The 27635-nt window shown below is 36.1% G+C and overlaps 2 protein-coding genes across 2 annotated transcripts; both read right to left on the bottom strand.

Moving 5' to 3' along the window:
* Positions 1-1050: 1050 nt before the first annotated feature.
* On the bottom strand, positions 1051-12471 carry LOC133318861 (uncharacterized). The gene is made up of 17 exons (XM_061521243.1): positions 11992-12471; positions 11408-11909; positions 10866-11335; positions 7399-7483; positions 7180-7316; positions 6505-6675; positions 5814-6047; positions 5403-5547; positions 5189-5319; positions 4827-4989; positions 4592-4734; positions 3637-3811; positions 3344-3400; positions 3056-3148; positions 2782-2912; positions 1357-1455; positions 1051-1210 (listed from the first exon to the last, which is right to left on the bottom strand). The coding sequence occupies exons 1-17, from the start codon at positions 12469-12471 to the stop codon at positions 1136-1138; spliced, it is 3291 nt and encodes a 1096-aa protein (XP_061377227.1). The 3' UTR covers positions 1051-1135.
* Positions 12472-15634: 3163 nt separating this feature from the next.
* On the bottom strand, positions 15635-27026 carry LOC133318862 (uncharacterized). Its single transcript, XM_061521244.1, has 17 exons — positions 26547-27026; positions 25963-26464; positions 22964-25890; positions 21940-22024; positions 21721-21857; positions 21046-21216; positions 20355-20588; positions 19959-20103; positions 19745-19875; positions 19383-19545; positions 19148-19290; positions 18193-18367; positions 17900-17956; positions 17612-17704; positions 17339-17469; positions 15942-16040; positions 15635-15795 (listed from the first exon to the last, which is right to left on the bottom strand). Exons 1-17 carry the CDS (start codon positions 27024-27026, stop codon positions 15721-15723), a joined length of 5748 nt encoding a protein of 1915 aa, XP_061377228.1. The 3' UTR covers positions 15635-15720.
* Positions 27027-27635: the final 609 nt, after the last annotated feature.

Consider the following 27635-nt stretch of genomic DNA (forward strand, 5'->3'; position numbering starts at 1 on the left):
TCCTCGGTATGTACCTGTCTTGACGAGCGAGGATTTGTAGTTTATCAAACCGAATGTAGTGGCCTGGTTTGTCCATTGTGTGTTCACACACTACTGACTTCGACGCGCGCCTATTTTTGATATCTGAGATGTGTTCTTTAACCCTTGTACCGATGCTCATCTTTGTTTGTCCAATGTATGACAAGCCACAGTCACAATCGAGTTTGTATACACCCGCTTGTTGCAAAGGAATGGTACTCTTGATAGGTCTCAAAAATTGGCTCACTTTCTTATGTGGTTTGTAAATAGTCTTGATCGAAACCTTCTTCAAGATGTTGCCTATTCTGTCAGTAACTCCCTTCACATATGGCAAAATTGCAGATTGTCTTATATATTATGTCTATATAAATAAAAATTTGTTTCGTATAATTAAATTCAAAAACATTACTAAGTTTGCGAATGGTTTAACCATTTTAAAATCAGATTAGTTTTTAAGCTAGTTAGGTAGGGCTGAACGTTGATTAAGAATTAATTGGGTTTTTAATTTAAGCGTATTTTTGTCTTGGCTAAATTATAATAATTATTTATTACTTGAGACGAAACCTCTCAGCATTCTATGGATTCACCGTGCGGGTGCTGGGTCCATCGCATTTATTTATCATTATTTATCACTTAATATTAATATAATAAAACTTCATTCATAGGGCTGCCACATGTAAAACCAATGTTGCCACTTAAATATGTACATGCAAATCTAGGTGTGTACAATTACGTCTGTTTAGTTTTTTTGTACTTATACTTCATAAAAAAATACACACTAACATTAACATATTTTTGAATTAAATAAAAAAGTGCCGAGATAGTTTTAAAAAATATCATAAATAAATAAACCAATAATAATAATAAAATGAATAAACAAGCTTTATATTATCCCAGATATTCTCAAATTTTGGAAGTTTAAAAAGACTGCAAAAATATTGTCTAATATCGATTATGAGATACACATAATCGATATTAAACGATGTGTCATAAAATCGATTCAGAAATTTGTTATATAAATAAAACATAATCTTCCATAATAAATTCATTTATTTAGCTTATGTAACAAACATTATTATTCTTACATTTTAATCTATGTAAATAAAAAAATATAAATCTAAAACCAAAGTCCATCTTCTGCTTCTTCTTCGCTGTCCGTTACTCTTAGGTCATCCTGAATTACAGGGTCCGGCTGAAAATTTAATATTATTAAATATACAATTTTTTAACATATATCTAAATAAAATACAATACAGTAATTTTCTTATAATACCTTTTAAATTTAAAAACATATAAAGGTAAATAGTCCTTAAGATTTGATAGTTAAATTCAACCAACCTGCCAGTTCTCAAGCGGCTCTTCTTTAAACTGCGTGTGTTCAGGGAGCGCGTCCATCATTGGCGGATCCATGTTCATGTCCGGCTCGATTGGTTCCTCCTAATACAAAATAATAAGAATTAAGTCTTATGCTCAAATATAGAATCATCCGAGAACTGATGCTATTCACTTCTTTTATGCGAGCGGTGAGAATGGTTGACAAGATGCACACGAGATAATTGAGGACAAATAAATCACCGGATAATAATTTTAAAATCTGTTCATTTAAAAGAATTCGTTGATTAATTTTGTATAAATTTAAAACAAAGCGTAGATTTAACTAGCAATATTAATAAGTGTATTAACGTCCATTTTTTTATCATAAATGTACCAAAACTCGTGTTTTCTTTTTACCCAAGAAAAACGGTGAAATAACATTTTTCTATTATCTTTTTATTGGCGGGCCCATCACAGGATATAATAACTCTGCGTGTGTTTGTGTGTGCTTTAAGAAGAAACTAGCGTAAAAAAATATTATGTAATCTTCTCGATAATTGATGGCAGAATGGATTAGATTTACATTTGTTCCCCCTCCTCCGTTTTACCATTTACATAATAAGAGGTGCCTTGTATTAGTGTGAGGATTATAGGTAGTGGAATATCCGCAAATATTTAATATATATGGTCATTGTTACTAATGTATTATTTAGTTTTAAGGTCTACAGACGTTTTACATTATTTATTTAAACATCGGATCAAGTGCCTGTACTGTTTCTTATTACCATGGCATCGACTACGCCAGGGCAAAATACTAATATTATAAATACGAAGGTTTTTTAATGAGGGAGGTGGCAAACGAGCAGAGGGCCTACTTTATGGGCAGTAGTCACTGTCGCCCATAGACATCCACAACAAGTCTTATATTGTGGATGCGTTGCCAACCTTGGTTATTGAGGAAGAGGGAGGGGTGGGAATAAGGAAGTGGCAGGAAAGGTTGGGACCAGGGAAAGGGCAACCGGATTTCACTCATCGCACGAAACGCAGTCATTAAAGGCTACTTCACCCTGATCTTCTGTGAGATGTTGGTACTTCCTCGGTCGAGCCAGTCCACGTTTAATAGGATATATGGTACTCAAAAACTGCTAAACGGATTTTATAAATACTTTACAGTGCAAAAACGTAGATAACAGAAGAATACAAATTATATAAAGATAAAAATGATCCTGGAATACTGTGACCACACGATCGAGGAATAACTTTGCTTTGTGGGAGTGAAGTCAGGCATCGCGACCTAAAGATGTCGGTACCGATTCGTTGCGTTTCTTTTGTTTCAACACACTGTATACATTTCTATACGACATTAATTCTCAAGTCCACGCGGACGAAGTCACAGGCAACAAGTGTATGTAATGTATTCAATACTGTGGTAGTGTATATTATAATTACCTTTACAACGGCAGGGTAAGTATAGTCAGTGCTGTGACTGTCCAGGTCGACCAGCTCGTGCGGCTCGTCTGGAACCTCGCGCTTGATGAGGAACTCAGAAGTATCGAAGCTCGAATCAGGAATGTCGTCATCTGTCGAATTTTAATCACAGAACTTTATGTGACTTGCTATCACAATTAATTTATTTGAGACATAAAAAACGTGTTGTTTAGTAAATTCATTAGGTTTTAGGTTACAGCAATAATAATAATAAAATATTTTATTATAAACTGACCAGGTCGAACAGATAATTGTACCATAGCTTCAGCTGCATCTTTTTGTTCGACTTCCTCTAGACCTGAACTTCCACTGTCAGAATATTGTAAATCTGTAATAAAAATATACATACATTTGTATTAGTCAAAAACTAGATGGAAGTTTTGCTATATCCATATTTTGGTACATGCCATGTGTTGTCTAGTTAAGATTAAGATATGTTCTTTTATGAGCAAAGAAAATTATTACTATAATTTCTGCGTTATCATATACATATAACATAATTATATACAAACAAATAATTTACCATCAACCAGACTATTTTGGTCCTTCTTGACACGACTACGTTTCCTCTGTGTGGCATCTATAAGAAATTACAAATCACGTCAAAAACATAATTAGTTTACGATAACCAACCACCAAAATACAATAAAAAGACGAATTTCGACATAAGTAAAACTAAATTACAATTTCGATAGACTTATTTTGATAGTAAAGTTAATTTTGTTACATGTAACGTTATACATATAACATATTAAGTCATTTGCTTGGAACTGAGAAGTATTTTTTTTTGCATGTATTATATGGAATGTCTCATACCATCTGCCATCGATGTTGATGTGCTTGGTTTGTGTTTCTTCGGTCTTCCGCGGCCTCTTTTCTCGTCGCTGGGCGGCGGCGGGTCATCTTCTAACTCAGACTGCTCAGCATCCTCTAACATCTTTTGCTGAACGCGTGCTATATTCGCCTCCAGCTGACTCACGTGCTCATCGAACTGGAAAAGACAAATAGTATAAGTTAAGATGTTTGTAAATAAGTCATTGCAAACTAAGTTTTAAAAACCTTAACATAATTAACATCTCAATATACGCGAGATAAATCATAATAATAGAAAAAGTAGCGATAACAAAAACAAAACTACTAATAATGTCTCCATTTTTGAATATCTAGGAAGATTTCCTAATGATATCAAAAACACTTTGTACAGAAAGAAAATAATTATAAGATTACCTATAAAATGATACATAGTTATCTGAATCTAATTCATTATAATTTAATAAAGATAACCTATATATTCGCGAATTTCAAAGCGCGTATGATGATAGAGCTTACGGTTTCTTGGGACACCAACATCCCCAAAGACCATGCCATCAACAAATATTACGAGCACACAAACGAACTCACTCGAAATAGGTTCGTCGTGAATTTATACGCGGTAGAAGTGGGAGCGAGAGGTACAACGGCTAAATCTCTCTACAAGCTATTAAAAGACTTGGAACTGTTTAGAACTCACTACTATTCATTCTTTGAACGTACTTCAAAGGCAGTCCTAGTAGGTTCTTTTCAAATTTTGTTAGGTAGGGAGAGGAGCTTGGACAGTGGAGGTGAGCGTTTAACGCGCGTTAGTTAGGGGCCCCTTAAACCTACATTTGGGCGCAAGTCCCAGGCACTGTTGAAGATCCTCTCCCTGCAACGCAATGGACCCGGCACTAGCACGGTGAATCCATTGAATGCTAAGAGGTTTTCTTCTCTGTCTGTAATATAAAAGTGTTACCTGTTCTAGGGCTTCTTGGGTTACTTTGAGTACGGCCTCGGCCTGTCTCGTGAACTGTGAGTTAAGTCCGTTGTAAGCACGACAGTTATCCACCAACAACTGTATATCCCGAAGAAATTCCTCCCGACTGTGGTACTTATGAGCTAAAAAAAGGGTAATTGTTAGTTTAAAAACCACTCTAGCACAATAGCATTAAAGTCGAATTTAAGAAACCATGTGAGGCTATCAAACCAACCTTGTATTTTCTTTCCTATCGTCTCCATGTCGATTGGTTTTTTAATAACATTATAGTAATCTTTGACCTGTTTCTTGTTAACTGGTTTCAGGAATGGCCAAGCTTCCGGCATAACTTTAAGTTTCGTTGTTAAGAGATTCTCAAAAATAAACGATAAAGCCACCTGAGGAACAAAATTTTTTAATGGTTTTTAAATGATTAGTTGACTTTTGACATGCCCGGGGTGGGACAGAAAAATATTTATTGTATTTCGAAATAACATACTAATAGTATTTAAATTTAGATTTCTTTTAACTATTATAAGTGCAACTGATATTGTAAAAAAATATATTTTTAAGTCTATTATAGTCTTTTTTTCAGACCTGGTCGTTATCATCTAGCAGCGGGTTGATTTGTTTCTCCAGTTTCATAAACTGTTCCTCTTTCTCTGCCAGTTTTTCGAAACAGCGTTGCATCATACGCTGCGCTGCTACCGTCAAGCTGCTCGTAGGACCTGTATTAGCATAAAAAAATATATAATGAAAATGTAATATAATTATAAATATTATAAGCGATAATTTTAATATTTCAACTCACCATTGTAAAGAGTAGAATTTTCTACGATCTGGTTGACATCAGCCAAGAATTCTTCGCGGCTTTGATAGTGTTTTTGCCTCAAATTGTCCCTTATAGTCTGTAGATCCATCGGCCGCGATACGATACGATAGTAATCCGCTACCAGCTAGTGAAAAGAAAATCGAACGAAGTCAAGTAATTCTATCCTCTTGTGCTGTGCACTAGTGCCTTAATTTCAATATATTATATAAAAACACAAAGGCTAATTAAATTTCTAAATGTGAAACATAAAAACTATACTTAAAGATCCGATTTTGTGTAAGGAGATTAGTTACGTTGTAAATTAAAGTTGGATTATTTCTTTGCGCACAAAATATATCACACTATCTACAAAAACTTATTGATATCCAAGTCATATCTATAGCAACGTACCTTCGGATTGACTGGGAACAGGAAGGGTTGTACATCGGGGAGGTGTCTCATAGTGTTCAATACGTCTTCTAATAGGGACGAGAGAGTCACTAGTGGATCAGTTCTGCGTCTTTCCGCTGGTCTTTTGACGAGATAATCACAAGAATCACTGGCAGTGCCGCGTCTCTTGGTTCGCCCAGCAGCTCGGACCTCGCGACGACTGCCGCTACGACGACGAAGCTCCTCCGAAGATTGCTGTTGATTGTGAAATTTATTTAAATGAAAATAGTCTTTAAAATAACATACTTTTAAAAACAATTTTGTAATATATGTTTGCGGTACATAAATTACCGATCTTTATTCATTATATTTGATTGAACCCAGAAATATTAGGAAAAATTTTAAGTTGGATTTAGAATTCTTATAAGTGTTTATCGGTAGGTGTTTGTGCTTATAGCATAGCTAGTTTTGTAAGTACTTATAATGTAACCACCAAAAATGTAGAAATTGTAATTAGAATTTTTTTCCAAAATCTACAAATAAAAGATTGGAACTAGAAACTTAAAATTGCCTGAAATCGATAATTTTTAACTTTTATATAACCATTTATGATTTAGAAAACTATAAATGACTCAATAAGTTTTAAGGATATCAGGTTTCGTTCAGGCGTACATTTAATTACATACACATTATCGACTAGTATATTTATTACCTTAACAAATTTAGAAGGTAGTGTGAGCTTGGTTCCATCCACATATCCAAGGTCAAGGTCGTCAGGTTCGGGGGCTGGTTCATCATGTTCGGGGGTCACCGCCCCGCCCCCTGTGTATAACGGACACGCCTTGTTTGTACGCATGTGACCAACTTGACCGCACGCTCCGCACTAGGAATAATATAGAACCAGTTAAGAAATAGCCTATTTAGTATATACCATTAGAAGGCTTAGACTAGTACTGACTAGATTAGACTAGACTAGATTATTGAAATTATTCAACCTAAGTGTCATCTAGTAAATAACTGATTGGTTTTTTATCAAGTTAATTAGACTCGAATTCAGCCTGCGCGCTTGCTCGTGACCAATTCATGTCTAGTCTTTGCTGAATTGTAAGTTATGTATTTGACACAAATATTTTACAAGAAATTGTGTCATGTTAGGAGAAGGAGTAATAAGAAGGTGTGACAAACATCACCAACTACATAAATAAATTTAGTTCACAGGTCGTATAAATTAATATAGAAGTAGATTTATTGTGAAAATAAAATCTCTACAACAATACATATTTTCATAATTGTTTTCTATAGAAAATTTAATCAAAAACCATATCTTTTGTCGTCCTAATTTTTATATACCAATATGAATAGAAAAATTATGATACTATCTTTCTACCTTTAATTTCAAATCGGGCTTCAATTTGGCCCGTCGTCTAGATGGTGTGTGAAGATCCGGTTCCTGTTTGATCTGACCCAATGGGATCAGGCCAGGTGATTTGGACCCTAGGTCAGACATGGTCGACATGTTCATACCTGAAGATAGAAAGCAATTGTTGGCATTTGAAAACATAAATAATGGTATAAAATTCAAATTTAGAACGATAGATGAACTTACTATCACTGATAGATGAACCAGGTACTGATACATTTCCAGCCAGTCTCTCCCTTTCTTGGTTCCTCTTGATACGTCTCAATTGTTCCTGAATAATAAAAATACATTGATGACTATATGAATTTTGAGATAAAAAGTTCTTTGAAACCGACTAAATGCAAAACTAAACATGTGGTTAAGATGATGCAACAATATATAGATCAAAAACTACAAAGTTACAAATAAAAAGCTACTTTATTATTTATATTCGCATTTCAACGACCTCTCTATAATTAATGCAAATTATTGTTGACCGTAATTTATTTGTTTTTAAACATAATTGAGAAAACAATGTTAGAAGTTCATTATTTTTATTATAAACTAGCAAACCCGGCGAACTCCGTTTCGCCACCAGATGGCTTCGTTTTATGTAACGTTTCGTTTGGTGATTAAAAGATGAAGAAAAAAATTTTTTTTTGTTTTATATTTGAAATGAAAATTTTTATTTCATTTCACAACAGTAATGAATTCATTTCGATTAAAAAAATTAAGTGTTATTTAGTTGAACTTCTCTAAGTAAATGAAAGTGAATCCAAAGTAAATACTGAATCGAAGCGTTATACGTGTCCGCAAATTAACCGTTTCATTGAAGTGCTCTTTGGTAAACCACATTTTTTGTTTTTTGGTCTGACGTTAATACAAACAAAGCGGATGGTTTCCCAACGCGTGAACACGCAACGTATAACTGCCCATGTGAAACACAATGATTTTCTAAATTTATCCCGCAAACACTAAGCGATTGGCCTTGCGACTTGTTAATTGTCATTGCGAACGCAAGGCGAACTGGAAATTGCAATCGTTTGAAGTCAAACGGAAGATCAGTCGGAATCATTGGTATTCGAGGAATACATACATTTTCACCTGCGTACTTTCCGTTAATAATGGTTGCCTCAATCAAATTCGGCATAAGTCTTTTTACCGCAAGTCGAGTACCGTTGCAAAGTCGCGGTGGATTCAAATTACGCAATATCATAATAACTGTACCAACTTTGAGTTGCAAGTTATGTGGTGGAAATCCTGGTAACTCCAGAGAGTTCAAAAACTCCGTTGGATAATGTACTACATCATCGGGATTTGTTATGGAATCAACGGATTTGTATGTCACCAAATCGCCATCGATTTTTGATTGAATGGTGAAATTCAGTGCGTGTACATCATTATTCTTTGCGGCAAGAATTGCTCGTTGACTTAACCAAGCATAATTCTGATAATTCTCACTAATGTTTGGAAAAACATTTTCAATAAGAGCTAGTTGAGAGTCTACAAATCGGCAAAAGTCGTTGGTAAGAGTAATTAATCCAGATGTCGCATCAACTGGGACTTTTCCATTTCCAACAGCTAACAATTGTTTTGAAAATTGTGCAGCACTTTGATCATTTTGAAGTTGAACTCTCATATTAGTGGTTAGCGATAATGTTTTTACGTTATTCCATAAAGGTGATGCCTTCAGGCAAGCATTCAATTCATCTGCAGGCGTTCCACGGGGAATTACTGGCAACGTCTGCCTGAAATCGCCTGCCAACAATATCATCAAGCCGCCAAAAATGTTGTTATTTCGCCGAAGATCCTTCAGTGTGAAGTTGAGTGCTTCAAGTGATTTCTTATGTGCCATTGTGCACTCATCCCAAACAATGAGCTTGCATTGCGTCAACAATTTTCCCATTGCACTGGATCGGGAAATATTGCATGTTGGAGTCTCAATTGTGTTTAAATTGAGTGGCAACTTAAGCGCAGAATGTGCAGTACGACCGCCATCTAGAAGAGTCGCCGCAATTCCAGATGATGCTAACGCCAAAGCTATGTCACCTGTTGATCGAATAGTGGCCAAAATCAATGAAATAACAAATGTTTTCCCTGTTCCTCCAGATGCGTCCAGGAAGAATAGACCACCAGTATTATTGTCCACCGCTTGCATTAATGTTTCGTATACTGGTTTTTGCTGTTCATTCAGCAACGGCACATTATTTTGAACGAATTCCTGCAATGTATCAACATTGTATTGCAGCTCTCGATTTAATTCTTGGTTGAATGCATCGTGTATTGATCGATTTGGTGCAATCATTCCTACTTCAATCAGTAGCTTGTTTGCAATAGTCAAGCATTGATCCTCAATCAGAATCAATCCTTCATTGTAGATTTCATCGGTTATTTGCATGTCAGGATTATTCGTTTGAATGCGCAAGCGATGCAAGATATCTTCACATATGTCGTCTTTGTATTTGTTCCATAACTGAATTGGTTGTGAAGGAGAACATTGCGAACAGCGTTCGTATTTGGTACGCATTTGATGAAACAACTGAATCCGCAAGTGTTAAATCCCAATGAGAATCGTTCTCTAGCAAACCCAATAGTTGACATGCTTCTCGATATGTTTGGCATTGGTGGCCATTCACAGTTTTCAAATGCGCAAATGATTTTGGTCCACGTACATTTACCAACAGCAGTCGCAAATAAAAACATTCATCATTTCTAGGATGAACAGTATACATGCGACCTAGTGCATCAGTGGAAAACACCTGTGGCCAATCTGGAACTGGGGTTCCTTGTTTGCGACGTTGGAATTTCTTTGTTGATTGATTCCAAGTGTAATACTTAGGCATTTCAACGTACATCAGCGTCGCTGCGAATGGATCTGCTTCACACATTGCAAAGAAGCTAGTCAATGTTGTCGATGGTGGTCTCTCAGCTCGTTGTGCTGCATTAGCTTCAGTGAAGTAAACTCTTTGGCCATTTTCCAAATGCACTGCTAAATGTACAACTGTGGGATATCTTTCATGAATTAGAAATGAAAATAATCGCCACAGTGCTTCATTAGTACTGACGTATCTGCCCATTTGGAAGTTGCTGATTTCGTCATTCGCATTTTCCGACGCAATACCAAACACAGCCATGTCGCTGCCTTTTGTGACGTACTTGCACAAATATTTGATTGATTTGGCCGAATGACAACTCTCAACGTTTACATGTGTTTCAAAAATTCGTGATAGTAGCGGGCAATATGGTACAATGAATTCATTTCCGATCTCAATCTCTTGATTTTGAACTTTAACTTTGATAGTTCGACCATTATCTTCTTTTGAACGCCGACGATATACTGGATATCCGTCGTTCCCTGTAACTGTTTCAGCAACTAACGGTCGCGGATATCGTTTTGTGCACTTTCCATCAGTCATGCAAAGCGATAATGGATTTAATGCACCGCACGGTCCATGCACCATCTGTGTCGTCACAATGTCGTGTAGATGGGGATCAGTGACTGGATCAGGAATTTCAGCTGATATGATGTCATCCACTTCATTTGAATGTAATTTGTTCAGCAACCAAGTTAGGATATGAGCATGCGGTAGTCCACGCTTCTGCCATTCCACCGAGTACATATAACAACGTGTGTCACCAAAAACTCGATACTTAGTAAGCACATCCATCATGACCTTGAGTTTTTGCTGAAATACTCTGGCTATTATGTCATGGCGATCTTGCGGTTTTTGGCCCGGTTCCAACTCACGTTCAATTTCCGTCCACTTCGGATTGCAAGTGAACGTAATAAATAAATCGGGAGTTCCATAATTTCGCACGTACGTCATAGCGTCTTGAGCGTATTCGTGCATGTGGCGTGGGCTTCCGATATAAGATGATGGGAGAATCGTCAGACGTCCAATACTCTGAACATCACCATCTGAATGAATAGCATCACGCAAGTGTATATAGTCCTCAGATCGTAGCTTTGCCTGATTGAATCGGATGAACGCTAAACGTTCTGTCTCGACTTTGACATACATGTCGACAGCGAATTGCTGGAATAGCCGACGGCACTTCAGAATGACATTCTCCTCATGTGTACGAATCATCATACGATACGCATAGTAATTCATTGCGCTTAGATTTTTATTCGTTGATACGCCTGAAAATGCAAAATTAAATGAATTGTTAATGGAAACCAATAATAGCAATAATTAGTGTGTGAATATTTTACTTGTAATTGGATCGACCATCTTCAACGTGATGTCGTATCCGTCTTGCCCTTGCCAATAAATGATTGGATATTGTAACGCATCGTACAAACGATGTGTCTCGTTTACACGATGCATGATATTGCTTCTTCGCTGAACGACAATGTCTCGCGATTTAGTTGGATCGCCAACAATAATTGCAGCAACATCATTAACGGTGGGTGCATTGAATCTTCGCACATGTTCACCTGTTGGGGTACAATCCGCTCTTATGACAAATTTGTGCGTATCCGATGGCATTCGTTCCAATGCTGTTTTGAACATATTAACCACAGCGTTATTAGCGTGAAAAAATGCTTGCAACTGTTCAATAATCCGTCTCTTTAACTGTTGTGTTCCCTGAATATTACACCGCACATTCAGCTGATCCACCATCGACGAAATGAAATATATTTGCAGAAATTGATGCGGTTCATCTGGTGTTGGCACCATTGAACCATGCAAATGATATATTTGTCCTTGTATCTGTAATTGCAAACAATCATTTGTTAAAGAATTTGTTAAAGAATATGGTGTAACTTTTGATCGTGTGTGTTGTATCTTTTACCTTGCAAGTCGGCATGAAGCCGCCTTCTCGAATGATATTAGCTCCAAAGGAAGTCATGCGAAAGCAGTTATTGTATTCAAGGATGTGTTGAAGAAAATGGCTGGAATCGGGATCACTTCCATCGAACAATGGTTTCAGTGGCTGTGGTGGTGTAAGTAATGGATCCAGTTTGACTTTTCCACTTGCGCAGCACAATCCAGCCGTTTCTCTTTTGAACTTTAACGCATTGCAATATCGGCATACAGTCGTCATTGGTCCAATATTTAAATTTTCAACGTCACTGTAGTTCGCAGTGGGATCATTTTGGAATGCCAAGCGATTGTATGATGCCAATGATCTTCGTGTACTCACGCGTTGTCTCAATCGGGCATTTTCTCTTATTATATTTTGTCTTTCTTCGCTTAAGTTCTGTGAATACACTTGTTGCTGACTTGCATGTCTTGTGCGGCGGCCGATGTTCGCACGTCGTCCTCTAGGCATTTTTAACTATGGGCAGAATGGTGAATTTAACCTCAAATGCACGATCCACATAATTTACACAGTTCAACTTACCACCTTAAAGACAAATACCTGCTGTTGAAATTGAATAAAAATGTACACAATACACGTGATTGATTTGATGGTTTCCAATTAAAATTTTAAGAAACGAATAACTTATTTTTTTTCACAATTTCACACCGGTTTGTCACATGAAATTAACTGAGAAGAAAACAATAAGTAGCTGTCAAACAATGTGTCACGCACCGGCGCCATCTACTTAAAATATTGGTTTGTAGTACATGCTATGTATCAGAGATGGCGCTGTATTAAAAAATTATTTCCCTATTTTCCCGCTTTTCTATTGAAATTTTTCCTGAATTTTCTTTACTATAAACCTCACGGAGCCCGAGACCTTTTCAACAAATGCAAAACTGTGGAAATCTGTTTGTGCGTTCTGGAGTTATAGCGTCAGGAAGGAAAACTCGACTTATTTTTATATTATAGATTAAAATTCTCTCTGAAACCCCAATAATCGCAATTATGCGAATCCTCGAAATTCGTTCCCAAATCCTAAATTTCGTTAAGCTTCTAAAACTCATTTAGATTCGTTTTGGAAAGTCCTTTATAATACAGGTATAAAAAATTTTGTGGCGACACGCTCTGCAGCTGTTATACAATTCCATTATATTGCTTTATTACAACTTAAAATTTTATTATAAAACTTGTAATTGTTATTGGATCTTATGTAACAGTTACAAAGTAGTCTTTATGAGCTTAATAAAGAGCACTTTTAATGAACATCATCAGTAAGAAGCGCTTAACGTACATAACTAGTGATAATTGTATGACTATTTGTAACGCAAATAATTGTAGTTAATTGTTACAAGTCAGAATCTAAGCTCGGTTTATGTAAACAATAGAGAATACTTAGGTCATTTTGAATTATAACCATAACATAATTCATATTCAACATATAAGTGTACAGATTTTATATAAGTAAATTTTATTAAATAATAGTGACACGCGTGAAGCACCTAATTTAATAATCGTAATTCGATAATGCTTTTTTATAAATTTTCGTAAAGTTGATACTCTCGTAGTTTTGGACCTAAATAAACCAAAAATACCCAACAACCGTCTTCAGAAAACTGGAAATTTTCATTTACAGATATAATACGAAAACACGAATTAAAGCGATATTCTATTGCTCATTATTTTGGCAAGGTTATACAGGCCGTGGCACAGGTTGGAGTCAGTTACAGTTAGCTACCATTATATTTGTAATCATGCTAGCGAGCCTCAAAATTAGAATTGTTATTTCATTTTACTCTTAATATCTAAAGCAATAAACTGTCTATATTAATAATATATATTTTTTAAGGGCATTAAGAGTATAGCAATAATTAGACAGTTAAAAACTTAAACACATCTACTTATAAATGACATGATTTATAAAAAACTTAATATGTTAGTGATTAGTCTTTTTTAAAAACAATAATAATAATAATAATAAAATAAACGCATTTATTCAACTCGGCAAACTTCTTCGTGTTTTCTTCACACAATACCCGAGATAATAATTCGTCCAACAAATAAAAACTTTGACATTGGCAAGATATTACACAATTCCAGTGCGAATGAAGACAGCTTAATAAAAATAAGTTAGTGCTACATTGATATAATGAAATAAAATGTTATTAATATATTATGTTTAATGAGATCTAAGACTTTCTCGAGTTTTATTCATTTAAATGAAACTAATATATTTTCGGATATACTACGCGGATTTTATTATTTTAAAACTACATAATCCCGACGTTTCGGTTACTTTTCAGCAACCGTGATCAGGGGCAGACGAGATGTGAATGTCTGTCTGTCGGTACCTTGTATTGTATTTTTATTTATCATCTACCGCCATCGATTTCTTAATTTTCTGGCGTACCGCTCTGGATGCCGGCAGAATGCGCTTACGGTATCACGAGGTCCTGCGGTGTGATCACGGACATAGGATTTTATATTTTTAAGGAGGGGGTCCCAGGTGTTGAATAGATTCCAGCCATCTTCTCTATTGAAATTTGGATGTTTTTTAATTTCAATAGCCTCGCGGATTATCCTCGGTATGTATGTACCTGTCTTGACGAGCGAGGATTTGTAGTTTATCAAACCGAATGTAGTGGCCTGGTTTGTCCATTGTGTGTTCACACACTACTGACTTCGACGCGCGGCTATTTTTGATATCTGAGATGTGTTCTTTAACCCTTGTACCGATGCTCCTCTTTATATGTCCAATGTATGACAAGCCACAGTCACAATCGAGTTTGTATACACCCGCTTGTTGCAAAGGAATGGTACTCTTGATAGGTCTCAAGAATTGGCTCACTTTCTTATGTGGTTTGTAAATAGTTTTGATCGAAACATTCTTCAAGATGTTGCCTATTCTGTCAGTAACTCCCTTCACATATGGTAATATTGCAGGTTGTCTTATATATTATGTCTATGTAAATAAAAATTTGTGTCGTCTAATTAAATTCAAAAACATTATTAAGTTTGCGAATGGTTTAACCATTTTAAAATCAGATTAGTTATTAAGCTAGTTAGGAAGAGCTGAATGTTGATTAAGAATTAATTGGGTTTTAATTTAAGCGTATTTTTGTCTTGGCTAAATTATAATTATTATTTATTACTTGAGAGAAAACCTCTCAGCATTCTATGGATTCACCGTGCGGGTGCTGGGTCCATCGCATTTATTTATCATTATTTATCACTTAATGTCAATATAATAAAACTTCATTTATAGGGTTGCCACATGTAAAACCAATGTTGCCACTTAAATATGTACATGCAAATCTAGGTGTGTACAATTACGTCTGTTTAGTTTTTTGTACTTATACTTCATAAAAAAATACACACTAACATTAACATATTTTTGAATTAAATAAAAAAGTGCCGAGATAATTTTAAAAAATATCATAAATAAATAAACCAATAATAATAATAAAATGAATAAACAAGCTTTATATTATCCCAGATATTCTCAAATTTTGGAAGTTTAAAAAGACTGCAAAAATATCGTCTAATATCGATTATGAGATACACATAATATATATTAAACGATGTGTCATAAAATCGATTCAGAAATTTGTTATATAAATAAAACATAATCTTCCATAATAAATTTATTTATTTAGCTTATGTAACAAACATTATTATTCTTACATTTTAATCTATGTAAATAAAAAAAATATATATCTAAAACCAAAGTCCATCTTCTGCTTCTTCTTCGCTGTCCGTTACTCTTAGGTCATCCTGAATTACAGGGTCCGGCTGGAAATTTAATATTATTAAATATACAATTTTTTAACATATATTTAAATAAAATACAATACAGTAATATTCTTATAATACCTTTTAAATTTAAAACCATATAAAGGTAAATACTCCTTAAGATTTGATAGTTAAATTCAACCAACCTGCCAGTTCTCAAGCGGCTCTTCTTTAAACTGCGTGTGTTCAGGGAGCGCGTCCATCATTGGCGGATCCATGTTCATGTCCGGCTCGATTGGTTCCTCCTAATACAAAATAATATGAATTAAGTCTTATGCTCAAACATAGAAACATCCGAGAACTGATGCTATTCACTTCTTTTATGCGAGCGGTGAGAATGGTTGACAAGACGCACACGAGATAATTGAGGACAAATAAATCATTTTAAAATCTGTTCACTTGAAAGAATTCGTTGATTAATTTTGTATAAATTTAAAACAAAGCGTAGATTTAACTAGCAATATTAATAAGTGTATTAACGTCCATTTTTTTATCATAAATGTACCAAAACTCGTGTTTTTTTTTTACCCAAGAAAAACGGTGAAATAACATTTTTCTATTATCTTTTTATTGGCGGGCCCATCACAGGATATAATAACTCTGCGTGTGTTTGTGTGTGCTTTAGGAAGAAACTAGCGTAAAAAAAATATTATGTAATCTACTCGATACTTGATGGAAGAATGGATTAGATTTACATTTGTTCCCCCGCCCCCGTCTTGTCATTTAGATTTAGTGTGAGGATTATAGTTAGAGGAATATCCGCAAATATTTAATATATATGGTCATTGTTACTAATGTATTATTTAGTTTTAAGGTCTACAGACGTTTTACATTATTTATTTAAACATCGGATCAAGTGCTTGTACTGTTTCTTATTACCATGGCATCGACTACGCCAGGGCAAAATACTAATATTATAAATACGAAGGTTTTTTAATGAGGGAGGTGGCAAACGAGCAGAGGGCCTACTTTATGGGCAGTAGTCACTGTCGCCCATAGACATCCACAACAAGTCTTATATTGTGGATGCGTTGCCAACCTTGGTTATTGAGGAAGAGGGAGGGGTGGGAATAAGGAAGTGGCAGGAAAGGTTGGGACCAGGGAAAGGGCAACCGGATTTCACTCATCGCACGAAACGCAGTCATTAAAGGCTACTTCACCCCGATCTTCTTTGAGATGGTGGTACTTCCCCGGTCGAGCCAGTCCACGTTTGATAGGATATATGGTACTCAAAAACTGCTAAACGGATTTTATAAATACTTTACAGTGCAAAAACGTAGATAACAGAAGAATACAAATTATATAAAGATAAAAATGATCCTGGAATACTGTGACCACACGATCGAGGAATAACTTTGCTTTGTGGGAGTGAAGTCAGGCATCGCGACCTAAAGATGTCGGTACCGGTTCGTTGCGTTTCTTTTGTTTCAACACACTGTATACATTTCTATACGACATTAATTCTCAAGTCCACGCGGACGAAGTCACAGGCAACAAGTGTATGTAATGTATTCAAGACTGTGGTAGTGTATATAATAATTACCTTTACAACGGCAGGGTAAGTATAGTCAGTGCTGTGACTGTCCAGGTCGACCAGCTCGTGCGGCTCGTCTGGAACCTCGCGCTTGATGAGGAACTCAGAAGTATCGAAGCTCGAATCAGGAATGTCGTCATCTGTCGAATTTTAATCACAGAACTTTATGGGACTTGCTATCACAATAATTTATTTGAGACATAAAAAATGTGTTGTTTAGTAAATTCATTAGGTTTTAGGTTACAGCAATAATAATAATTAAATATTTTGTTATAAACTGACCAGGTCGAACTGATAATTGTACCATAGCTTCAGCTGCATCTTTTTGTTCGACTTCCTCTAGACCTGAACTTCCACTGTCAGAATATTGTAAATCTGTAATAAAAATATACATACATTTGTATTAGTCAAAAACTAGATGGAAGTTTTGCTATATCCATATATTGGTACATGCCATGTGTTGTCTAGTTAAGATTAAGATATGTCCTTTTATGAGCAAAAAAAATTATTACTATAATTTCTGCGTTATCATATACATATAACATAATTATATACAAACAAATAATTTACCATCAACCAGACTATTTTGGTCCTTCTTGACACGACTACGTTTCCTCTGTGTGGCATCTATAAGAAATTACAAATCACGTCAAAAACATAATTAGTTTACGATAACCAACCACCAAAATACAATAAAAAGACGAATTTCGACATAAGTAAAACTAAATTACAATTTCGATAGACTTATTTTGATAGTAAAGTTAATTTTGTTACATGTAACGTTATACATATAACATATTAAGTCATTTGCTTGGAACTGAGAAGTATTTTTTTTTGCATGTATTATATGGAATGTCTCATACCATCTGCCATCGATGTTGATGTGCTTGGTTTGTGTTTCTTCGGTCTTCCGCGGCCTCTTTTCTCGTCGCTGGGCGGCGGCGGGTCATCTTCTAACTCAGACTGCTCAGCATCCTCTAACATCTTTTGCTGAACGCGTGCTATATTCGCCTCCAGCTGACTCACGTGCTCATCGAACTGGAAAAGACAAATAGTATAAGTTAAGATGTTTGTAAATAAGTCATTGCAAACTAAGTTTTAAAAACCTTAACATAATTAACATCTCAATATACGCGAGATAAATCATAATAATAGAAAAAGTAGCGATAACAAAAACAAAACTACTAATAATGTCTCCATTTTTGAATATCTAGGAAGATTTCCTAATGATATCAAAAACACTTTGTACAGAAAGAAAATAATTATAAGATTACCTATAAAATGATACATAGTTATCTGAATCTAATTCATTATAATTTAATAAAGATAACCTATATATTCGCGAATTTCAAAGCGCGTATGATGATAGAGCTTACGGTTTCTTGGGACACCAACATCCCCAAAGACCATGCCATCAACAAATATTACGAGCACACAAACGAACTCACTCGAAATAGGTTCGTCGTGAATTTATACGCGGTAGAAGTGGGAGCGAGAGGTACAACGGCTAAATCTCTCTACAAGCTATTAAAAGACTTGGAACTGTTTAGAACTCACTACTATTCATTCTTTGAACGTACTTCAAAGGCAGTCCTAGTAGGTTCTTTTCAAATTTTGTTAGGTAGGGAGAGGAGCTTGGACAGTGGAGGTGAGCGTTTAACGCGCGTTAGTTAGGGGCCCCTTAAACCTACATTTGGGCGCAAGTCCCAGGCACTGTTGAAGATCCTCTCCCTGCAACGCAATGGACCCGGCACTAGCACGGTGAATCCATTGAATGCTAAGAGGTTTTCTTCTCTGTCTGTAATATAAAAGTGTTACCTGTTCTAGGGCTTCTTGGGTTACTTTGAGTACGGCCTCGGCCTGTCTCGTGAACTGTGAGTTAAGTCCGTTGTAAGCACGACAGTTATCCACCAACAACTGTATATCCCGAAGAAATTCCTCCCGACTGTGGTACTTATGAGCTAAAAAAAGGGTAATTGTTAGTTTAAAAACCACTCTAGCACAATAGCATTAAAGTCGAATTTAAGAAACCATGTGAGGCTATCAAACCAACCTTGTATTTTCTTTCCTATCGTCTCCATGTCGATTGGTTTTTTAATAACATTATAGTAATCTTTGACCTGTTTCTTGTTAACTGGTTTCAGGAATGGCCAAGCTTCCGGCATAACTTTAAGTTTCGTTGTTAAGAGATTCTCAAAAATAAACGATAAAGCCACCTGAGGAACAAAATTTTTTAATGGTTTTTAAATGATTAGTTGACTTTTGACATGCCCGGGGTGGGACAGAAAAATATTTATTGTATTTCGAAATAACATACTAATAGTATTTAAATTTAGATTTCTTTTAACTATTATAAGTGCAACTGATATTGTAAAAAAATATATTTTTAAGTCTATTATAGTCTTTTTTTCAGACCTGGTCGTTATCATCTAGCAGCGGGTTGATTTGTTTCTCCAGTTTCATAAACTGTTCCTCTTTCTCTGCCAGTTTTTCGAAACAGCGTTGCATCATACGCTGCGCTGCTACCGTCAAGCTGCTCGTAGGACCTGTATTAGCATAAAAAAATATATAATGAAAATGTAATATAATTATAAATATTATAAGCGATAATTTTAATATTTCAACTCACCATTGTAAAGAGTAGAATTTTCTACGATCTGGTTGACATCAGCCAAGAATTCTTCGCGGCTTTGATAGTGTTTTTGCCTCAAATTGTCCCTTATAGTCTGTAGATCCATCGGCCGCGATACGATACGATAGTAATCCGCTACCAGCTAGTGAAAAGAAAATCGAACGAAGTCAAGTAATTCTATCCTCTTGTGCTGTGCACTAGTGCCTTAATTTCAATATATTATATAAAAACACAAAGGCTAATTAAATTTCTAAATATAAAACATAAAAAACAAGATCCGATTTTGTGTAAGTTACTTTGGAAATTAAAGTTGGATTATTTCTTTGCGCACAAAATATATCACACTATCTACAAAAACTTATTGATATCCAAGTCATATCTATAGCAACGTACCTTCGGATTGACTGGGAACAGGAAGGGTTGTACATCGGGGAGGTGTCTCATAGTGTTCAATACGTCTTCTAATAGGGACGAGAGAGTCACTAGTGGATCAGTTCTGCGTCTTTCCGCTGGTCTTTTGACGAGATAATCACAAGAATCACTGGCAGTGCCGCGTCTCTTGGTTCGCCCAGCAGCTCGGACCTCGCGACGACTGCCGCTACGACGACGAAGCTCCTCCGAAGATTGCTGTTGATTGTGAAATTTATTTAAATGAAAATAGTCTTTAAAATAACATACTTTTAAAAACAATTTTGTAATATATGTTTGCGGTACATAAATTACCGATCTTTATTCATTATATTTGATTGAACCCAGAAATATTAGGAAAAATTTTAAGTTGGATTTAGAATTCTTATAAGTGTTTATCGGTAGGTGTTTGTGCTTATAGCATAGCTAGTTTTGTAAGTACTTATAATGTAACCACCAAAAATGTAGAAATTGTAATTAGAATTTTTTTCCAAAATCTACAAATAAAAGATTGGAACTAGAAACTTAAAATTGCCTGAAATCGATAATTTTTAACTTTTATATAACCATTTATGATTTAGAAAACTATAAATGACTCAATAAGTTTTAAGGATATCAGGTTTCGTTCAGGCGTACATTTAATTACATACACATTATCGACTAGTATATTTATTACCTTAACAAATTTAGAAGGTAGTGTGAGCTTGGTTCCATCCACATATCCAAGGTCAAGGTCGTCAGGTTCGGGGGCTGGTTCATCATGTTCGGGGGTCACCGCCCCGCCCCCTGTGTATAACGGACACGCCTTGTTTGTACGCATGTGACCAACTTGACCGCACGCTCCGCACTAGGAATAATATAGAACCAGTTAAGAAATAGCCTATTTAGTATATACCATTAGAAGGCTTAGACTAGTACTGACTAGATTAGACTAGACTAGATTATTGAAATTATTCAACCTAAGTGTCATCTAGTAAATAACTGATTGGTTTTTTATCAAGTTAATTAGACTCGAATTCAGCCTGCGCGCTTGCTCGTGACCATTTCATGTCTAGTCTTTGCTGAATTGTAAGTTATGTATTTGACACAAATATTTTACAAGAAATTGTGTCATGTTAGGAGAAGGAGTAATAAGAAGGTGTGACAAACATCACCAACTACATAAATAAATTTAGTTCACAGGTCGTATAAATTAATATAGAAGTAGATTTATTGTGAAAATAAAATCTCTACAACAATACATATTTTCATAATTGTTTTCTATAGAAAATTTAATCAAAAACCATATCTTTTGTCGTCCTAATTTTTATATACCAATATGAATAGAAAAATTATGATACTATCTTTCTACCTTTAATTTCAAATCGGGCTTCAATTTGGCCCGTCGTCTAGATGGTGTGTGAAGATCCGGTTCCTGTTTGATCTGACCCAATGGGATCAGGCCAGGTGATTTGGACCCTAGGTCAGACATGGTCGACATGTTCATACCTGAAGATAGAAAGCAATTGTTGGCATTTGAAAACATAAATAATGGTATAAAATTCAAATTTAGAACGATAGATGAACTTACTATCACTGATAGATGAACCAGGTACTGATACATTTCCAGCCAGTCTCTCCCTTTCTTGGTTCCTCTTGATACGTCTCAATTGTTCCTGAATAATAAAAATACATTGATGACTATATGAATTTTGAGATAAAAAGTTCTTTGAAACCGACTAAATGCAAAACTAAACATGTGGTTAAGATGATGCAACAATATATAGATCAAAAACTACAACGTTACAAATAAAAAGCTACTTTATTATTTATATTCGCATTTCAACGACCTCTCTATAATTAATGCAAATTATTGTTGACCGTAATTTATTTGTTTTTAAACATAATTGAGAAAACAATGTTAGAAGTTCATTATTTTTATTATAAACTAGCAAACCCGGCGAACTCCGTTTCGCCACCAGATGGCTTCGTTTTATGTAACGTTTCGTTTGGTGATTAAAAGATGAAGAAAAAATTTTTTTTTTGTTTTATATTTGAAATGAAAATTTTTATTTCATTTCACAACAGTAATGAATTCATTTCGATTAAAAAAATTAAGTGTTATTTAGTTGAACTTCTCTAAGTAAATGAAAGTGAATCCAAAGTAAATACTGAATCGAAGCGTTATACGTGTCCGCAAATTAACCGTTTCATTGAAGTGCTCTTTGGTAAACCACATTTTTTGTTTTTTGGTCTGACGTTAATACAAACAAAGCGGATGGTTTCCCAACGCGTGAACACGCAACGTATAACTGCCCATGTGAAAAACAATGATTTTCTAAATTTATCCCGCAAACACTAAGCGATTGGCCTTGCGACTTGTTAATTGTCATTGCGAACGCAAGGCGAACTGGAAATTGCAATCGTTTGAAGTCAAACGGAAGATCAGTCGGAATCATTGGTATTCGAGGAATACATACATTTTCACCTGCGTACTTTCCGTTAATAATGGTTGCCTCAATCAAATTCGGCATAAGTCTTTTTACCGCAAGTCGAGTACCGTTGCAAAGTCGCGGTGGATTCAAATTACGCAATATCATAATAACTGTACCAACTTTGAGTTGCAAGTTATGTGGTGGAAATCCTGGTAACTCCAGAGAGTTCAAAAACTCCGTTGGATAATGTACTACATCATCGGGATTTGTTATGGAATCAACGGATTTGTATGTCACCAAATCGCCATCGATTTTTGATTGAATGGTGAAATTCAGTGCGTGTACATCATTATTCTTTGCGGCAAGAATTGCTCGTTGACTTAACCAAGCATAATTCTGATAATTCTCACTAATGTTTGGAAAAACATTTTCAATAAGAGCTAGTTGAGAGTCTACAAATCGGCAAAAGTCGTTGGTAAGAGTAATTAATCCAGATGTCGCATCAACTGGGACTTTTCCATTTCCAACAGCTAACAATTGTTTTGAAAATTGTGCAGCACTTTGATCATTTTGAAGTTGAACTCTCATATTAGTGGTTAGCGATAATGTTTTTACGTTATTCCATAAAGGTGATGCCTTCAGGCAAGCATTCAATTCATCTGCAGGCGTTCCACGGGGAATTACTGGCAACGTCTGCCTGAAATCGCCTGCCAACAATATCATCAAGCCGCCAAAAATGTTGTTATTTCGCCGAAGATCCTTCAGTGTGAAGTTGAGTGCTTCAAGTGATTTCTTATGTGCCATTGTGCACTCATCCCAAACAATGAGCTTGCATTGCGTCAACAATTTTCCCATTGCACTGGATCGGGAAATATTGCATGTTGGAGTCTCAATTGTGTTTAAATTGAGTGGCAACTTAAGCGCAGAATGTGCAGTACGACCGCCATCTAGAAGAGTCGCCGCAATTCCAGATGATGCTAACGCCAAAGCTATGTCACCTGTTGATCGAATAGTGGCCAAAATCAATGAAATGACAAATGTTTTCCCTGTTCCTCCAGATGCGTCCAGGAAGAATAGACCACCAGTATTATTGTCCACCGCTTGCATTAATGTTTCGTATACTGGTTTTTGCTGTTCATTCAGCAACGGCACATTATTTTGAACGAATTCCTGCAATGTATCAACATTGTATTGCAGCTCTCGATTTAATTCTTGGTTGAATGCATCGTGTATTGATCGATTTGGTGCAATCATTCCTACTTCAATCAGTAGCTTGTTTGCAATAGTCAAGCATTGATCCTCAATCAGAATCAATCCTTCATTGTAGATTTCATCGGTTATTTGCATGTCAGGATTATTCGTTTGAATGCGCAAGCGATGCAAGATATCTTCACATATGTCGTCTTTGTATTTGTTCCATAACTGAATTGGTTGTGAAGGAGAACATGTGGTGATGATAATTGCGAACAGCGTTCGTATTTGGTACGCATTTGATGAAACAACTGAATCCGCAAGTGTTAAATCCCAATGAGAATCGTTCTCTAGCAAACCCAATAGTTGACATGCTTCTCGATATGTTTGGCATTGGTGGCCATTCACAGTTTTCAAATGCGCAAATGATTTTGGTCCACGTACATTTACCAACAGCAGTCGCAAATAAAAACATTCATCATTTCTAGGATGAACAGTATACATGCGACCTAGTGCATCAGTGGAAAACACCTGTGGCCAATCTGGAACTGGGGTTCCTTGTTTGCGACGTTGGAATTTCTTTGTTGATTGATTCCAAGTGTAATACTTAGGCATTTCAACGTACATCAGCGTCGCTGCGAATGGATCTGCTTCACACATTGCAAAGAAGCTAGTCAATGTTGTCGATGGTGGTCTCTCAGCTCGTTGTGCTGCATTAGCTTCAGTGAAGTAAACTCTTTGGCCATTTTCCAAATGCACTGCTAAATGTACAACTGTGGGATATCTTTCATGAATTAGAAATGAAAATAATCGCCACAGTGCTTCATTAGTACTGACGTATCTGCCCATTTGGAAGTTGCTGATTTCGTCATTCGCATTTTCCGACGCAATACCAAACACAGCCATGTCGCTGCCTTTTGTGACGTACTTGCACAAATATTTGATTGATTTGGCCGAATGACAACTCTCAACGTTTACATGTGTTTCAAAAATTCGTGATAGTAGCGGGCAATATGGTACAATGAATTCATTTCCGATCTCAATCTCTTGATTTTGAACTTTAACTTTGATAGTTCGACCATTATCTTCTTTTGAACGCCGACGATATACTGGATATCCGTCGTTCCCTGTAACTGTTTCAGCAACTAACGGTCGCGGATATCGTTTTGTGCACTTTCCATCAGTCATGCAAAGCGATAATGGATTTAATGCACCGCACGGTCCATGCACCATCTGTGTCGTCACAATGTCGTGTAGATGGGGATCAGTGACTGGATCAGGAATTTCAGCTGATATGATGTCATCCACTTCATTTGAATGTAATTTGTTCAGCAACCAAGTTAGGATATGAGCATGCGGTAGTCCACGCTTCTGCCATTCCACCGAGTACATATAACAACGTGTGTCACCAAAAACTCGATACTTAGTAAGCACATCCATCATGACCTTGAGTTTTTGCTGAAATACTCTGGCTATTATGTCATGGCGATCTTGCGGTTTTTGGCCCGGTTCCAACTCACGTTCAATTTCCGTCCACTTCGGATTGCAAGTGAACGTAATAAATAAATCGGGAGTTCCATAATTTCGCACGTACGTCATAGCGTCTTGAGCGTATTCGTGCATGTGGCGTGGGCTTCCGATATAAGATGATGGGAGAATCGTCAGACGTCCAATACTCTGAACATCACCATCTGAATGAATAGCATCACGCAAGTGTATATAGTCCTCAGATCGTAGCTTTGCCTGATTGAATCGGATGAACGCTAAACGTTCTGTCTCGACTTTGACATACATGTCGACAGCGAATTGCTGGAATAGCCGACGGCACTTCAGAATGACATTCTCCTCATGTGTACGAATCATCATACGATACGCATAGTAATTCATTGCGCTTAGATTTTTATTCGTTGATACGCCTGAAAATGCAAAATTAAATGAATTGTTAATGGAAACCAATAATAGCAATAATTAGTGTGTGAATATTTTACTTGTAATTGGATCGACCATCTTCAACGTGATGTCGTATCCGTCTTGCCCTTGCCAATAAATGATTGGATATTGTAACGCATCGTACAAACGATGTGTCTCGTTTACACGATGCATGATATTGCTTCTTCGCTGAACGACAATGTCTCGCGATTTAGTTGGATCGCCAACAATAATTGCAGCAACATCATTAACGGTGGGTGCATTGAATCTTCGCACATGTTCACCTGTTGGGGTACAATCCGCTCTTATGACAAATTTGTGCGTATCCGATGGCATTCGTTCCAATGCTGTTTTGAACATATTAACCACAGCGTTATTAGCGTGAAAAAATGCTTGCAACTGTTCAATAATCCGTCTCTTTAACTGTTGTGTTCCCTGAATATTACACCGCACATTCAGCTGATCCACCATCGACGAAATGAAATATATTTGCAGAAATTGATGCGGTTCATCTGGTGTTGGCACCATTGAACCATGCAAATGATATATTTGTCCTTGTATCTGTAATTGCAAACAATCATTTGTTAAAGAATTTGTTAAAGAATATGGTGTAACTTTTGATCGTGTGTGTTGTATCTTTTACCTTGCAAGTCGGCATGAAGCCGCCTTCTCGAATGATATTAGCTCCAAAGGAAGTCATGCGAAAGCAGTTATTGTATTCAAGGATGTGTTGAAGAAAATGGCTGGAATCGGGATCACTTCCATCGAACAATGGTTTCAGTGGCTGTGGTGGTGTAAGTAATGGATCCAGTTTGACTTTTCCACTTGCGCAGCACAATCCAGCCGTTTCTCTTTTGAACTTTAACGCATTGCAATATCGGCATACAGTCGTCATTGGTCCAATATTTAAATTTTCAACGTCACTGTAGTTCGCAGTGGGATCATTTTGGAATGCCAAGCGATTGTATGATGCCAATGATCTTCGTGTACTCACGCGTTGTCTCAATCGGGCATTTTCTCTTATTATATTTTGTCTTTCTTCGCTTAAGTTCTGTGAATACACTTGTTGCTGACTTGCATGTCTTGTGCGGCGGCCGATGTTCGCACGTCGTCCTCTAGGCATTTTTAACTATGGGCAGAATGGTGAATTTAACCTCAAATGCACGATCCACATAATTTACACAGTTCAACTTACCACCTTAAAGACAAATACCTGCTGTTGAAATTGAATAAAAATGTACACAATACACGTGATTGATTTGATGGTTTCCAATTAAAATTTTAAGAAACGAATAACTTATTTTTTTTCACAATTTCACACCGGTTTGTCACATGAAATTAACTGAGAAGAAAACAATAAGTAGCTGTCAAACAATGTGTCACGCACCGGCGCCATCTACTTAAAATATTGGTTTGTAGTACATGCTATGTATCAGAGATGGCGCTGTATTAAAAAATTATTTCCCTATTTTCCCGCTTTTCTATTGAAATTTTTCCTGAATTTTCTTTACTATAAACCTCACGGAGCCCGAGACCTTTTCAACAAATGCAAAACTGTGGAAATCTGTTTGTGCGTTCTGGAGTTATAGCGTCAGGAAGGAAAACTCGACTTATTTTTATATTATAGATTAAAATTCTCTCTGAAACCCCAATAATCGCAATTATGCGAATCCTCGAAATTCGTTCCCAAATCCTAAATTTCGTTAAGCTTCTAAAACTCATTTAGATTCGT

Source organism: Danaus plexippus, chromosome 8 (assembly GCF_018135715.1).
Source record: "Danaus plexippus chromosome 8, MEX_DaPlex, whole genome shotgun sequence".
Taxonomy (NCBI): Eukaryota; Metazoa; Arthropoda; class Insecta; order Lepidoptera; family Nymphalidae; genus Danaus; species Danaus plexippus.

Coding starts and splice junctions, on each gene's coding strand:
- LOC133318861 (XM_061521243.1), bottom strand. CDS start 12,471: ATGCCTAGAGGACGACGTGCGAACATCGGCCGCCGCACAAGACATGCA. Junction 7,317..7,398: donor TGGTTCATCTATCAGTGATA/GTAAGTTCATCT, acceptor TTCTATCTTCAG/GTATGAACATGTCGACCATG. Junction 4,735..4,826: donor GATAGGAAAGAAAATACAAG/GTTGGTTTGATA, acceptor CCCTTTTTTTAG/CTCATAAGTACCACAGTCGG.
- LOC133318862 (XM_061521244.1), bottom strand. CDS start 27,026: ATGCCTAGAGGACGACGTGCGAACATCGGCCGCCGCACAAGACATGCA. Junction 17,470..17,611: donor ACAATTATCAGTTCGACCTG/GTCAGTTTATAA, acceptor AAAATTCGACAG/ATGACGACATTCCTGATTCG. Junction 15,796..15,941: donor AGCCGCTTGAGAACTGGCAG/GTTGGTTGAATT, acceptor TTAAATTTCCAG/CCGGACCCTGTAATTCAGGA.